Raw genomic sequence first — 17,394 nt, 5'->3', positions numbered from 1 at the left:
AAAAGAAGGCAGGAAAGTAAAACTTGTACACAATAAGATTTAGATGATGATATGTTTAAATGGGACAGCACTCTGATGAAAAGGATTCCAATCATTTAAGAAAGCCACAGTCCAAAAGGAACACAATGAATAAGTGATTGCCCTAAAAAGACGTTCCAGTGCATCAATTTCAATGCCCGAAGTATAACGAACAAATTAACTGACTTAAAAAGCATTATCTTAGCACATCACCCTCATGTTGTAGTAGTGATGGAAACGTGGCTACATCCAGATATTTATGACAGTGAAGTAACACCGTGTGGTTATTATATTTTTCGGAGTGACAGAAATGGTCATGGTGGTGGCGTCACAATAATATACAAAGAATCTCTGTGAGTATCAAGGTTACCAAGCCTTGACGAACTAGAAAGTATAATAGTCAAAGTATTCCTTGAGGAATTTCATTTAATCATTGGGGGATCTTATCGCCCCCAAAGCTCTAATAATACATTCGTAGAAAAGCTTAATGAATTCCTATGACGAAATGAAATCCGTTCAGCTAACTTGTTGTTGACAGGGGATTTCAACTTTCCGTCAATAAGTTGGTTAACTGATACTCCAGAGACATGCACTAGTGTCTGTCAATCATTCCTCGACGTGGTGCTCTTGCATAATCTGACTCAGCTAGTCACTGAGCCTACCCGTGTACAAAATGACTCACAGTCAACTCTCGACCTCTTTCTTGTTACTGCCTAAACCTGCTACGCCGCAAGCCCCATGTGGATGTCTTAGAAGGGATATCAGACCACAAAATGCTAAATCTAACCTTGGAACTGCACCCTACACCAAAGCTTCAGAAAAAAAAGACAGTTATTCCCTTGTTTACACGTACAAGTGATGCCAATATTTTAGATGAATATACAGTTAGTTTTCTTCTTTTTCTTGTTCGTATGAATTACACAGTTCTTCTGTTGAGCACCTGTGGGCCTCCTTCAAAAACTTATTTCACCGATGCATAAATGATGTTGTGCCAAGAAAACTGAAAGTAGTGCACAGCAGCAATCCATGGATGACAAAAGACATTGCGAGATCTGGGGCATGAACTTAAGAAAGCAAGACGTCAACATACAAAACGTCTTTCATCAACCACAGCCGGTAAGTATTCTGGACTGCGCCAGTCATTACGAAACGCTATCTGTAAGGCTAAACACCATTTCCACACTGTGCGTATGAAAAACTTTCTTGTCTTATCTCCAAGTAAGTTCTGGTGATATATCGTGCCACGCAAGAAATTGGCCCTTGGCCTCTCTACAGATAGCGCAACTACGCACGACAAGCTAGAAATTGCACAGGCGTTCAACCAGTACTTCAGTTCTGTATTGACCCATGATGACTGTTTCACACCACAGTCCTCTTCCATTGATGATTTACCTCCAATCGCTGACATTTGTATAACTGAGGAAGGCATGTCAGCTCTTCTGCTCAACTTAGACACCAAGAAGTTGCCAGGTATCGATGAAATATGCAACACCTTTCTAGACCGGTATGCTGAGTGGCGCGCAAAGTACTTAACTTCAGTTTTAAGAAATCACTAAAATGCTCAGAGTTGCCGACAGATTGGAAATTCGCAAAAATCACGCCGATTCCTAAAGAGCGAACCCCGTCAACACCTTCTTCCTACAGGCCGATTTCTCTTTTGTGCACTTCCATAACATTGCTAGAGCACAGCATCTGTAAACACATAACCCATTTTCTCGAGGAGAATCACGTTATTGATAACTGACAGCACGGGTTCCGTCATGGTCTTTCCACTATTACGCAACTGATTGCAACTGTTCACGACTTAGCAGCAGCATTAGATGGGCAAAGTCAAGTCGATATAATTTTTCTTGACTTCGGGAAGGCGTTCGACCACATATCACACCCCAAATTATTGCTGAAATCAAAACCCATATTAAAACATGATTGCCTACTCTCGTGGATTGAAGCCTAGCTTTCGCACACACGTCATACTGTAGTTGTCAATGGTGTTCTTTCTCATGCGGTACCAGTGGATTATGGTATTCAGCAGGGCTCTGTCCTAGGTCCCCTTTTCTTTCTAGTGTTCATTAACATTGTTGAAAACATACATGTTAAAATGCGACTGTTCACAGATTACTGTATAATTTATCAAGAAATTTCTAGTTCTAACAACCAACTCCTTTTAAGCGATTCCCTACATGCAATAGAAAATTGGTGCTCAACGTGGCAAATGACTGTGAATTCCAAAAAGACCGTAGCAATGATTCTCACACATAAAAAGAATCCTTTACGCTTTACATATTGCATAGACAATGAACCTCTCTTAGTTGTAAATACCTTTAAATACTTAGGAATTCACATAACCTCTGACCTTATATGGAATATGCATATCTCGTATAGTGAAAAAAATGCCCTTAGACCACTGCATTACTTGAGGAGAACACTAGCACAATCTACTCAAGAAACAAAGCTTTTAGCTTATAAAACCTATGTACAACCGATGCTGTGGCAGTACGGTATCCCTGGATCGAAAGTAACAAAGTGAAACTAGAAAATGTCCAACGCAAGGCAGCCAGATTTATATTTAATTGTTACAGCTGGAATATATCCCCAACAGTCCTACTGCACACCGCAGGACTCGAACAGCTGGACATGTGACGTCACCACGAACGACTAAAATTATTTTACTCATATTATCATAATTAAATAAAACTAGAGCAAGGCATTTTAGCTGAACCCCTTACCCACCACCCTACGCATTCCTATCATTCTAAAAAAGTCAGCGCATTTTCGTGTAAAACAAATGTTTTTAAATACTAATTTTTTCCTCGTACCATTGTTCAATGGAATGGTCTGCCTGGAAACATGGTCAGTTCCAAAACGGTGAACTTGTTTCTACAAGCCCTGAGTGAAGAATAGGGCACACATGTAATCTGTTTTGAGCCAAGTGTTTTGCTTTTGTACTTGATTTTACTGTGTTTTGGACTCTGGTCGAGTCTTGTTTGCTTCTTCTGTTGCAATGTACATTTTCTCTGTTCTTATTATTTATGTACCCCACTCCTGCCTAAGGCCTGTAATACAGGCTGGCAGTATTTGCTAAATAAATAAATAAATAAATAAATAAATAAATAAATAAATGTTGTAACATATTGCACCTAGTAATTAATTCGTCTGCATCTGGGCTTGATGGAAGCCTACTGGTGTCGTCTGCATATATCACAAATTTTTAAGTGTTATCAATATTAACAATGTCATCAATATAGATGTTAAACAACAGTGGGCCTAATACACTCCCTTGTGGAACACCATTTAAAACAGGCATGAAGGATGATGTCTGATTACCTAAATGAACATGTTGTAATCGCTTACATTAAGATCTCACGAAGGCCAGTGGGGTACCATGAATACCATGTATGCACAGTTTGTGCAATAAATTTCATAACATAAGGAGCCAAAGGCCTTGCTGAAGTTTCAAAAAAGGCGTGCTGTGAAGAAATTTTTATAGATATGTTGGAAAATAACTTCTTTAACTATTAATAACACTGTCTCAGTAGAATTGTCTTTTCTGAAGCCAAATTGGGAATCAGTTATTATGTCTCGTGAGTAAAAAAAATTTGACATATGAGAGAAAATGATTTTTTCCAAACTTTTTGAAAAAATTGTAATGATTGATATCAGTCTATAGTTTGATACTATATTTGTATCACCTTCCTTAAATATTACTGTTACCCTACTTTTCTTCATATTGTCAGGAAATACTCCCGGCTTGATTATTAAATTGAATATATGAGCAAGTGCGGGACTTATAATCTCTAGGACATGTTTCACTGGTGTAATCTGAATATTATCAATGTCTAGTGCTTTGCTGTTTTTTAGGTTCATAAAAGTAGTGCAGATTTCTTGTTCATTGGTTGGCACAAGGAAGATACTGTGTGTGGAGAATGGTTTGTTCATATAACGGTTACTGGACTGTCGACTGCTGGTTGTTGCACTTGTATACCTACGCTTGCAAAGTGGCTGCTGAAGTGATCCGTGAGTGCTTTGCCAGTTAGTGCAACATCTTTAACGGCAATCTTCTCTGGTGTGAGGTTGTGCTTTGTGGCGCCGAGTACATCGTTGATAAGTTTCCACACTGAGTCGAAGGTATCGAAGGTAATCCTGACATTTTCTCTTAATCTTTTCCTTCTTTTTCTCCTTCCCCCAGCACTGAGTAGCCAACCAGGCACAGATCTGGTAAGGCTCCCTGCTTCTCTCTATCTCTCGGCATGTGACACATGCACATAACCATGCTGTTATAATTGGAGCTTGGAGACATAGGTTGAGAGTTTGGACTTCCTTTGAAAATTTTCATTTCTAAGTTTATGTTTAGCTTACTACACTTTTATGTGCACATAATACCCTCACAATGGCTCGACCAACTACAAATTTTGTTCAGCTTCGGTACCAATGGTGTGCACAGGTCCTGGCTGCCAGCATAGCTGAATTTAGAATGTAGAGAAACCTGTCTCCTAATAAGTGTAGCTCCCATTAGTTTTGTGTCATAAAGCACAGAATATTTTCTCTATGTCATCATAGTGTCACTGTATAATATTCAAGTGTGTTTTTCTTGTGATGCAACATTGATTGGCTTTCTTGGGCTTTCACAGTTAGCTTAAAGCCTTGTACATGATTAATGTAGCAAAACAAGCTCATGCCCATAATCTTCAATTTGTATATTCTAATTATGTATTTGTTTTCATAGTGTCTGTGGCAAATATTTGTGAAAAATGCATAAATATTTCCTAAAGAGGAGAAGGGTGAGGTGGGTCCAGAATATGTGGTCAGAATACTTTAACACTGAAACATTTACAGATGAATTTTACCTACACTACACTAACTAAGGTGTAAAGGCCACTACACGATACCAAAGCAAAAGACTAGTGCATGATAGGGTGTGTAAAAAAAAAAAAGAAAATGTACAGCATCTTGAATTGTACACTGCAAGTCAAAGGAACAACAAAAATCGCATGAAAGTGAATGGCAGTTCTGAAAAAGAGAGATCAAAACTCCATCCTTGCGTCACGTTGTATCTGCTCTTAAAAAAACAAAATGGAGGAGAAAAATATCAACAAGCCGTAGGATTACCTCCTCAATAGCAGCATAGGCTGCTTCTGCCGTGTGCAGTTCTCGTGCACCCAGAGCCATTGCTGCCAGACAGCCCCACAAGGTGGGAAGCTGAAAGAGGGGAATGAAGATTAGACTGTGGAATGAAAGCTAAGAATGCCATGGTGACTACATAATTATAATTTTAAGCACAATCAACTCTTTTCCCTTTCAATCTGATTTGCTTACCTGCCCATCACAATATATCACAGAAGTTGTGATTCAGTACTCACAATAATTCAGGTTGAACAATATATGGCATAAAATTTGACTCTCAGTTATAATACAACAAGTTATACACACACCCAAGGGCATTCTAACTGTACCGAAATATATGTATTCAAACAGTATAAGCCAGTTGTGTTCGCCATAGCCAAGTTCTCAGATGCAATAATGAAAGCTTATCTAACGACATCAGAGAGGCAGCAGCAAATATGGAACAGCAGAGAGTGACAAGCAACGCACCGCTTTCTCATCACAGTCACCTTGTCTGGCGACTCTGCTATTACCAATTCACCTGCTCCATAAACCTGTCTGAGTAAATTCACTCAAAGCAAGTCCCCCTCTTGCATATGACATCTTGCGCTGCCACAACAGGGTGGTGCATGTACTATCGCAACTTCTCTTGTGCATGCATTTCTAAGCAATTATTATGCCTCCCCATCTTTCTATACCTTTAAAACTTTTTCACGTACAAAACATAAAATTTTTTGCAAAACTTGATGCACCATTCATAAACGAATTGTAAACAAACCCAAATACATAAAATTAATTCACGGAGAATTCGGGAGAGCTTGCAGGTGTGCCATAGCCATTGATTGGCCACAGCAAGTCTTCTGCATCTTAAAAAAATTTAATGGTTCTACATGAGACAGCTGTACAGACACTATTTGTGATCTCATACTTATCAGTGAAACTTTGTCAACAAACAGCACACTGTAAGGATGCCACTGCAAATCAGGTTTTCATCATATTATTGTTTTCGTGAATTAAAAATGTTTTCATTTCAATACCTTAACAAACCTACAGAGGCGAAGAGCATCGTCCCACCGTGAAGAGGCAACGTAACCATGCAGAATTGCAGCATAAGGGGGAAAGGCGAAAGACACCAATGATCCATCGGTCCTTCGAACCAAGACTGTGGACCCAAGAAAGCTCACAATGTGAGGATTGTAGCCCAGGTCACTGAAAGAGGCGAGGAACACATTAGGTAAGTAAACCTAAACACACTTGTTCTTTCTTTAACATGTTCACTGCGACAGAGGTCACGCTCTCCCCTGTACGGCTGAGCAGGCCTTTTCTCAAGTGTGAAAGCAACATCTCTGCTAAATATCAACCGAGAGGAAAAATTATTGTTGCTTATGGTCTGATGCTTTGTGACATCGTCTACTTGTACCTTAAAGGAGCACAACCCCCTGGTGACTCACCGGTGGGCCACAACACACCACGGGAACATGACAAATAACACACTGGTGGGTCACCATGCACAGGAATCGAGACTTCCAAAAGTGCTGCCATAGCAAACATGTTAATCAATGTTTGTCTAGAATATGGCACCAAGCAACAAATGTGTAACACATGACACACTTAGCAGCCTCAGAAGTGTACAGTGAAGCAGTACAACTGCACCAAATCACGCAAGCAAGTACACTATTTACAAATAGAAAAATAAAATAAGTTTTTGCAATACCACTGCAAAAAATTATGCAGAAACAGCGCTGTTTGATATTTAGTGATACACACCTCGTGGCACACAAAGTGCATGGTTACACGAGTTTGCAAGCACATTCTCCAACACACAGGTTGAAAAAGTGCTGTGTCACAACACAACAATACACATATCTTGTGTGCATGTTACAGGCATCTCATGCTGCTAATTCAAGATGTCGTGCTTGCAAGTCCCCTTTTGTATTTCTGACACCTATATACATATAAATAAACCGTGACAGCCATGTGATAATTAGTTGAAAGGCCTGAACAAGCCAGGAAAGACTGTTGAAGGAAGTGTACTGTGAAAGCAAGCAGCTTTCACTTAGTTCTTTCAGTAAAGCGGTAGCTCACCACAACTATCTGCATTACCTTAGCTTTCTACGTGCTTTTTATGTTGTCTTGATATAAAAAAATTTTTATATAGTGATGGCCTTTTCAAAGTATTAGTGCTTTTGTTGTAAGCCGGTGTGACATTACATTTGACAACCAAATAGTATAAGACAGCTTTGTCTATATTTGTGAAGGAAAACAAAAAGGAAGTGAGGCTGAGTTTTGGCTTCAATATGGCCTTGTAAAATGCCTATGTCCACAAGGAGATAATGACATGCACCTTTTCTTGGAAGGGAAGTTAGGCATACTGAGCGTAACTTTTGTAATGAACTGTCCCTTACTACTATGCTGTAGCATGTTTAACAGCACTACTTGTGAAGGCGTTCCTCATTACTCACGTCATCTCTTTCTCTGTGATCGTGCTGGGCAAAAGGCTACGATCAATCCAGGCGACATCTGGGTGGTTCCATATCATCAGCTTTCCCTCTTGAAGTGAAACCAAAATGCTGGAAGCGTCGTTCCAGCATAAGGATCCTGTCATGACACCTGCAGGTAACGCTGACCTAAACATGTTTTCAGCACCTGAATTTACACATACTATCTATGGCTATTATGGGTACATTTGCAAATACATTATCTTGAAATTCTCACACATATTAAGTGAAAATGACACAGGAGAGAGGACACATGTTGTTACCCCGCAATACATACCAACCTGATGCTAAATATCTAAGAAAAACCGCTATTTGGAAGATGTAACAATGCAAGAAGCATTATTGTACTTTAAATATTTTGCAATATCATGAGGTATCCAAGATACGCTTATAAGAATTCATAATATATGCTTGTCTCCCTACCTAGTTTGATGCTCTGGAGTGTTTTCCCATCACGGAGGCTGACAAGATAGAGGTCCTTGTTCTTGTCAATGATGGCTAGTCGACGGTGAATCGATGGCGCACACTGGTCAATGCCAACCTGTGTCACTTCGATCTGCAATGGACACAGCAGGGACAGCTGACAATTAGAAAAAGAATTTCAACAGACACACATGGATAACATTTTAGTGCCGGCATAGAAGGACAAAAGGGAGACGTAGACATCATGATTTCTATGCTACAATATTGTTGCATGATGTAAGATATTTATTTTTGTAAATTATCTAGACCTGGCAATTATTTAGCCCTGGACACTGACTTTCACAGGCTGTACGCTGCTCTATAAGACCTATTCTGATATCAGATGCCGAAATGGAACCAATTATGTGTATGCCTTGATGCAAATTTCTGAACACCAACCACTTTGGCCAGGAATAATCAGTTATCTCTGCAACCTATCTCTCTAACAAAAGAACATCGGCCTCAAGAGAGAAATTACTGACTGAGCATGAGGGGCAGAGATTATTAATGCGAAGATTTCCTTGTGAACGCTCCCAGACTTTCCTGACAGTGGAGACAGAAAACTAAGAACACATTGCACACTTCAGCAAGACTGAACGTTGACAAATTCTGCCCTCACCATGAATTCGCTTTATGTTGCAATTTTCTAACTTCCCCGGACCAATGAGTATTGCAATTTCGATACTGAGAAAGAGGTACTCCCAAATAGCGTAGATCTTCTTTACATTGAATGCCTTCATAGAGTGATGGCATAGTGGCCCATAACGAAAACCAAAAACCGGAATTTTTTCAACGTTAACGCTAGCACCAGAAGCCGCAGGAAAGTCTTCTGTAATTGGAAAAGCAGTCTTCACACAGTTTTTAATAGTAAATAAAAGGCCACGTCATCTGCATATGCAAGAACCCAAATCTCATTCGACGGCAATTTAAGCCCTCGGAAATTTTTTTCTTCCACAATGCGCATACAAAGAGGCTCTAAATAAAAGCAGAACAGAAGCGGTGACATAGGGCATCCTTGTCTTACTGATGTTAAAAGCCTAATCGGGTTGGAGAGAGAGCCGCTGACTATCAGCCTTGTCGAGTAATTAGCATAACATATTCTGACACCTCTAATTATCCGGGATCCCATATTTATATGTTCTAGTACACTAAACAGAAATGAGTGATTTGCCCTATTGAACACCTTAGCCAAATCTAGTTGTACCATTGCTACCTGCTCAATCCCTTAAGCTACACACTCTAGCAACGATCTCGCAACATGAATGTCGGTCTTAATAGAGCTGCCTCTGATGCTCCATGTTTGATGATCACAATTACCACAGATCTTATCACGACTTGCAAACAACTAGCTAGTATCATTGTAAAAATTTTATAATCCCCATTACATAAGGAAATACTAGGTGGATATTCATCCACTTTCTGTAATTTAGTCTCATCAATGCTTTTGGCTATAAGGACAGTGTACCCTTCATACATTGTGGCAGGTAGATACCCTACTTCCAAGGCCTCACGGTACGCCTGAACGGTGATAAGAGGCAACGAAAACACTGATAAAATTCAGCACTAAGGCCATCCGGGCTGGGCATCTTGCCTATCGCTAACAAATGAACGCATTCAGTTACTTCATTCATATCAATGTTTTCATTTGTATAATCACAACCATTCTGACTTAACTGGACAGCAAAGACATATATTTGCTGGCATATGCACCTATATCCAATGGTTTATGGCCTCTAAATAATTTTTGATGATGTTAGAAAAATACTTTAGTTATTAGAATCGGCTTGTTAACAATTATTTCACTATACTGTATATCTTGACAGTGCGTGTCAGTGCTCATCACCCAGAAACCTACTGCAAGGCTGTTCTTTCAGAATATGCTATGCTCGCATATGCACTAGTGCACCTCAATATTTTTCTCTGTACAAAGCATGTAACTGCACCTTGGCACTATGAATACCATCAATATATTGACCCGGATACAGACATTAAAACTCATGCACTTCACCGAGAAGTCTATACAATTCCTTGTAATTATTCTTCCTTTCAAAGGCCAGGATTGATGATCCTTCAATAGGCAACATTTTAACTTCCTGTTTGAATAATTTCCACAGAGCAAAGAGTCGTTGCAGCATGACAGATGAGCTATAAGCTCAGTAACTCACTTTAGGAAGCACTCACGCTAAAGTAATTGGTTATGCAATTTCCACAATTCCCAGCACATGCGCCGACTTTGGTATCAACGGCTACCAAAAGAAGCCGAGACCTGGCAATGGTCACTGAAGAATACAGGGTGCACACTTTAACCACAAATATAAGATAGTGCTCCAAGTGAAAAGTAATTTCAATCAAGCCTTGTACGCGAGGCTCCCTGGAAATGCGTGTAGCGACATCCTGCCTTTTCATTTTCCCCACTGTCCACAAGCTGATAATCACACATCAGGTGTTGCACAACTTGGATCATGTCTCAGCTTCAAGGACCTACGATCTTGCGCGTTACATACACAATTAGTCGTCTTCAAAAAGGACCAATGCATGATCAGTACAGAAATGTTGTTCTAAAGATAAAAAGAAACATTCTCAATCCCCTAACTTGTTTGGGGGATAAACACACACAAATCTAAAAGTCATGCCACTCACTGATATCAATATCACAACATATTAGGCGCCCTTCCCTATCTATATGCAAATGCATCCCATCACATTAAAAATTTAAAAAAAAAGATAATATGCAACCAGCGGAAATGCTTATTGCATGGCTTACACAAACTTTATAGTCAGATAGGAATGGAGATAGAGCAACTTCTGTGTCTTCATTGGATGCAATCTTTGTTTCTTGGATAGTAGCAATATCTAATTTCCTACTGCGCAACCAATGAAGAAACTGCACTTGCCACCGCTTAATGCATAAGCCACGAACAAAATGGAAGGGAAGAGTGCCCACCATAATTACTGAAGATGGTGCAACATTTAAACGCTGCATAAGTGCATCACTCCCTCCTTGATGAGGTGATGTATTGGCAATCTTTTATTGCACTTTAACACCAGTGACATCTGCAGGAGTAGGCCCTCCCCGAAGTAGTATTATCAACTTCGACACTTTGGGAACCCAGGTCTACTTTCCCGACTCGATGCATTGTTGGACAGCTCTCGATGCTTCTTAGCTGCATGACACATCGATCCCAATTCCACTGATGATGGCCTATCTTGAACTGGTGGCAACTCTGCCCATAACATAGTTGATCCGTCATCAGGCAAATTAGCACCATCCTTACTGGCAGGCCGCAACTGCACGTGTACACCCATCATGCCAATGCCAACTAGCTCCGAGTTGATGATGATTATAATTTCCATACTGTGGCACATACCCTCAACATGGGATTGCCCAAGGGGCCGGCCGTACATACTGTGCCAGCGGCACCTAGCTCTTTAGCATGATCGCTGCATGTTCATGGCAATTATGACTCTCATGCTATGTCATACATCCACAATGGGGGATGGGCCATGAGGTGGGCAGTACAATTAAAGTAAATAAGAACAAATGAAGAAAAACAAGGTAATATAAGAGTTGTCACATTACATAGCATGGGTGTGCAGAACACATGCAGAGTGCGTTTCCTTTACGTGAAAGATGCAGGGCATTAAGTGGGAAAATTTATTGCATTTCATGAACTGTTTCACGAAAGCTTTGCTTCACATAGATTCCAAATGGTATGTTGGATCTGCATAATTCTTTTGCGTTACTGTAACTTTAACTGGCCTAACTGGTTTTCAAATTATCTCAACTGATGCAAAATCTTGCTTTTCTGGCGGAGCTCACTATGTGACAGAAGTATACGCCAATCTTCTTTGCTACCAAGCATAAACTTACAGCTTCTGCTCAAATAGAAATGAGCTGCTGCTTTCAATCCAACTTGAGTGTCTAACCAGATATACTTATATCTAGATAAAGCACGATGTCCACAATGTCGTGCTTGTCGTATAATCACGTCCGGGTAACCATGTTGTAAGGACCGAGGTTAGGTCCACTGCAACAATGAGTGAGTAGGTGAGCGAAAGACCTGAGAACCATTAAGACCAATAGCAGGAGCAGAAGAAGCTCTTTCTTATTCTTCTTTCCTTTCCTTTTTTCTAATCTCGCAGCACAAGGCACAAGACACGCGTGCCGGAGCACACCATGTATAAAAGGTGGCCAAGGAAGATGATGATGGCTGGCAGATTTCCGCAAGTCTCTCGTCATATCCACTTTTATTGCTCCACTACTTTCAGTGTAATGGTCACATAAATCATGGTGTTTGGTGACTTGTTCCTTATTATCACATATTCAAATTAATGGCAAACTACAATAAACTTTCACTTGGGCTAAATTGTTTATGCAAGGTGTAACACGTAACTTGAGCCAAGAATTTTAAAATGAAAGGCGCGTCAGAAGCGAATTGAACCAAATGCATACTATTCGCACTGAGATATAGTAACTCAGACAATTCTTTGTTTTACCCATAACTCACTAATCAATTAAGTTTAATTACCCAACTTTTTAATTATTGGCTGAGGACTCCAAGTACGATATGCAGATTTGTAGAGCACCTTCAGAAACCACCGATTGAATTGTTTCCTGTACGATACGTCTCATGTAGTCCTTTTTTTCGGGTTGCAAAGAAGGCCCGCAAAACATGAAAAAAGCCACGTGACGGAGTGTTTGTACAGTGATATTGTGCTGCTCTCAAGCATGTGTTTGGTGCAACAAAGGAGAAAGCTGCAATAAAGAACATTAAAAGAGAGAAAGAGTCCAGAGAAAGAATACATGTGCTGCTCAATAATGCATGCAGTGCCTGTTTTGATTGGAATAGGTGCATTTTGTGCATAGCATGAACTCTTTTCGGGACAGACCTTGTGTGTATATGGTTTCCCATCTCCAGCTGGCTTGCCAGTCCTTATGTCGAACAAATACACCACTGGAAGCCATACCATTTAGATAAGACCACTTCATAGACAAAGCAGGCTATGTAGAACAAGACAATGAAGCTCTAAACTATGCAACATGCCATTTTCATAGCTACGCTATTGTTGCAACCATAACAGAGATCTCAAAGATCCACAACCCACTTTATCAAGGCCACAGCACTTACAGGGCCAGCTTACTGCGGTAACCAATGCTGATGTAGTGCAAGCAGGAAATATAATTATGCTGTGAATATGTGAAGGTATGAAGAGAACCAGAAGTCACAAATGCAGTCGGCAAGTATCTTTTTGTGGCACTGGTTTTGCCCATGCAGAGCACAAGTTCATCAGAAGTGGAACCTGTGCGCACTCTGATAATGCCCACAGCAGTTACTTTTCTTTGCTTATTTACAGTGTTTCATTGGCCCAAACCCTTGAATGCGCTCTCCGATCCTGTCCTTCCTTCTCCAAGTACACGTTCTTGTGCCTTAAACATCATGTTTAGCAAGACTAACTTATTAGTGCAACGAGAAGTCTTTTCAAAACAGAAATGTCCACTCCACCGGCACAAGAATGAAAATAAGTTGGTTTGGAAGCATTTATCGTTTGTGCTGACCTGCACTTACTAAGCTAACTCGTACAAGTCCAGAAGCTGTGGCAGAAAAATGGGCAGTTGGTGGCTCGAGCTTAACTGAGAGAGAGAAAACACACACACATGCACGCAGAGAGAGAGAGAGACTGGGAATGGAATAACTAGGAAAGGACAAGCGCAGCCCCCCCATCTGCCTCATACAATTTATTTTCTTCTGAGTCCATGTGTTTTCTGTAGAGGTGGCGAATACCAACTTTTGTGCATACAAATCAGATATGAATAGTAAGTATTGAACATGGAATAGAATAGTCAAATGCAATCGCATATATTTACAACAGGAATATTTATTTCGGTATAATTTGGCAACACTCCTCTAGTGACTAGTGAAAAAAATACAGCTATCATGGTCAAAAGATTAGATTTAAACGCAAGATAACTAATTGCCAATAGAAGAACTGCATGAATAGCCTCTCAATCGACACCTTTAGAGCCTTGTTGTAAACAAGTTTTCTTAGAATGGAATGACCGCTGTAAGACAAGCTTTCCAAAAACGCTAAATAAAAAGTCTGCTGAAGGATTTGTGTGCCAGAAACACATTAGGGAAACCATCTTTGCAAGAAAAACGTGTGTTTATGGCATAAAAGATAAAACTGCTATACGACTAGAAAGCTAAAAACGATCATACAAGCAAAAATCCAAAGTAAATCCTCCACAAAACCAAAAACAAAGCTTGCATTACCCATTTTATTTCTGCATTGTTTCGAAAATTTTGTTGCTGTCTCACTTCTGGCAATTTGCAGTACTTTGTTTAGCAGATGGAGAGCATCAGCAAGACAAACTGTAGGTTATTGAAAAATATTTGGTTAGTTTGCAATATCCAAATTACTGAATAGTTAATTTTCAAATACAAATATGAATAGTAGTTTGTGTGTAATATTCACTTCTTATTTGAAACTTCAAATATTTGCCCACCCCGAGTTTTCTGAGTTTGCAAAACAGATAACTATGAAATCACTGGTACAAGGTCACCCATGCTACGAAAGTGAAAGAGGAGTATACCTTTCTCATCAGCCTTGTCCCGTACTGCCAACAGGGCATTGCTAAGAGCCACAGTGAAGTGATTCAGCATATCTGGACGCATGCCGACCCACTTTGGCGCACATACAAACTTGCCATCATATGTGTATACATAGACGCCACCACTCTCGACAAGCACAAAGTACCTGTAGGGCATTCCATGAAACATGATCACTATTTATGTTTAAAAAAATCAACTGCCCTGGGTCATTTTACCCCCTTGATCAGGTGGTAAAATCAATCAAGGACAAGCACTGTTAGTAGCGCACCAACCACTCCCGGTTTCAACAACTGCAGGGTCAACGGTATATGCCATGCTTTCATACAGATGCTGCTTGTACTGCCATAAAGTAGTAGAAAGCACAAAATAAAACAAAGTGAGAGTGTTAACAAAGGGTGCCGATATGTTGGTATGAGTTACATTTTCCTAGCTAGCTGCTCTGTGCTGGCAAGGGTAAGAGAGCGAGGAAGAGAAGCGTGATGCATGATGACAAGGATGAAGGAAAGAGACCCACTGATATGCACTAGCGCACAGAAATAAAACCATTTGAAATCCTACAAGTCTGAACCTGTGTTCTTCAAGAAATCAAGCAAGACTTAAAATGGCCTGAAAACTAAATTCACAGTTGAGCATTCTTTCGATGCCAATAGTATTCTGGTGCTGAGAATGAAGTTTCTGCTTCTCTTTTTACAAAACGAAAGTTGATGCCGTGCTCGGCGAAAAAGCTCTCCAGTTGTGTCCTGGTTGCAACCAGTACTCCATAACTAGGAATGATTACCATCATGTCATTTGGACAACAATGAAAAAGCTAGTTTGCAAACAGCTCTTAATGCCGCACTCTGTGCCAAAGCTGCCCACCCTGTTTAGTCTGCAACAAGAAGTGATCAACATGATATTGTCATGACACCATGACAACAATAAAATGAAATACCAGAATAAAGGAAATACACTGCAGCTGGTATTGGTCCTGCCACATTTGTTTCTGAAAATTGACACTTTTACAAAGTGTGCTGTTACAACATTGAACGAGCGCTAAAAGCAGCATAGGCCCAAGAGGCATCCATTGTTGTCTGCGCTACAGTGCACAACGAAGTCCTAAACCAGAAACAATATGACGGAATGGAAGCAAAATTATTTTAAGTGCAGCATAGCTGAGCTTGCTGCGTAAGGAGAACTACAGTACGATTTTCTTGGCCTGAAAAATGCCATCTGCAGCATCTTGTGACAGCGAACTAAGCTTGTGATTTTGCTGCTGGCCCCCAGCATTACAATGCCAACGTATTCACCAATCTGTTAGCAGCATCACATCTATTCCCTGTCTATTATATGTAACTGCGGAAACTCACACAGGCTTCTTACATCTTTCATCCTGAAAATCTAGCATAGCATGCCAGCCATATGGTTAGGCTAACGCCTCCTGTAGTCTTCAAAGCTCCCCACCAACTTTTCCTTTCTGTGGCCTCTTAACAACCCAGTGTAAAACTTCATGATGTTAATGACAACAAAGCACTCAACAAGGACACAGAAATCAGGGGAAAAAGAAAAGAACATACACTACCCAAATCTGCTGCAAGCAACAGGATAACCCAAAGATGTGTGAAGGCTCATGAACTGCTGAACTAATCCACGGCAAAACTCACTGTCTCTACAAGCACAGCAGCACCCACCTCTCGGCCTGTAAGATGAGGCAGATGCTGCCTTCCCTCAGATCAAACATATGAGGAGTGTTCCAATTGCTTTTGCTGCAAAAGAAGGGTGAGAGGGCAGTAAGAAATTGCTTGCAATTATGATGGATTAAAAATGTACAGTGATGCCTGTAAATTACTGCACATAATTAAGCCTGTGGCCTCTTATTGTAAGTAGTAAGATATCTGTAACCAACAGCATGAAACTAAAACAAAATGCCAGAATAAAATGCAACTGAATATAATCAGGTCATCTTTTGAAGCTAAATTACATTGACTAATTTGGCTCAGCTTATATATGTAACCAACACTACAAGGCAGTCATAGCAACCATGTAATTTCAACCATGACAGTGCTCCTATGTGCTTTGTTAGAAATATGAAGAAATAACTTAGTGTTTGATATATATATTGTTATTGGGAGAATCTATATATAAAGATATATTTACAAGGCAAGACACACAACGCCGCAGCAATGGTATGGCTAGCGCGCGCACACCAGATAGCTGCACCATTGTCGTCGTCACCATCCAAGCTTTGACCACAGGATCGCCGCCCGTGATATTACTTGCCAGCAGCAGAAGCACCGTCCCAGTACAATTAGGGCTCGGGTCGAGAGTGCTAGAGTTTAAAGTGTGAGACATGGAATATGTCACATGTGGTTGTTGCAGATGCTGACTTGGGGTTCAGCGGAACAATCTCATAGGTCACATTAGTGACTTTGCATATGACACGGTAAAGGCCAACATAACACAAGAGAAGTTTTTCGCATAGGCCAACACAATGTGACGGCAACCACAGCAAGATGAGCGATCCCAGAGGGAAGTTTACCTCCCAGTGTCGGCGGTCATAAAGACATTTTTGGTTAAGCTGTGAAGCTGATAAGCGCTCACAAACAACCTGACGGGCGATGTCAGTGCGGGCAAGAGCATGACGAGCATAGGCAGTTGATGCATCTGCATGATAATGGATTATGTTGTCCATGGGCAATAATGGGTCGTAACCAAACAGTAGATAAAAA

At 40.4% G+C, this 17,394-nt stretch overlaps 1 protein-coding gene across 2 annotated transcripts in view; it reads right to left on the bottom strand.

Annotated features, from left to right (window-relative positions):
* Positions 1–17,394, bottom strand: part of Oseg5 (intraflagellar transport protein Oseg5) — a 43,150-nt gene that overhangs the window by 8,653 nt on the left and 17,103 nt on the right. For both annotated transcript variants that reach the window (XM_050189961.3, XM_050189963.3), the window contains 7 exons: positions 16,357–16,431; positions 14,671–14,834; positions 12,969–13,033; positions 8,040–8,172; positions 7,581–7,728; positions 6,156–6,327; positions 5,125–5,214 (listed from right to left, as the gene is read on the bottom strand). In XM_050189961.3, coding sequence (XP_050045918.2) covers positions 5,125–5,214; positions 6,156–6,327; positions 7,581–7,728; positions 8,040–8,172; positions 12,969–13,033; positions 14,671–14,834; positions 16,357–16,431 — 847 coding nt within the window. The remainder of the gene's footprint in view (positions 1–5,124; positions 5,215–6,155; positions 6,328–7,580; positions 7,729–8,039; positions 8,173–12,968; positions 13,034–14,670; positions 14,835–16,356; positions 16,432–17,394) is intronic.

The sequence above is a fragment of the Dermacentor andersoni genome, chromosome 2, assembly GCF_023375885.2.
Source record: "Dermacentor andersoni chromosome 2, qqDerAnde1_hic_scaffold, whole genome shotgun sequence".
Taxonomy (NCBI): Eukaryota; Metazoa; Arthropoda; class Arachnida; order Ixodida; family Ixodidae; genus Dermacentor; species Dermacentor andersoni.
This window is presented reverse-complemented; position numbering and strand designations above follow the sequence as displayed.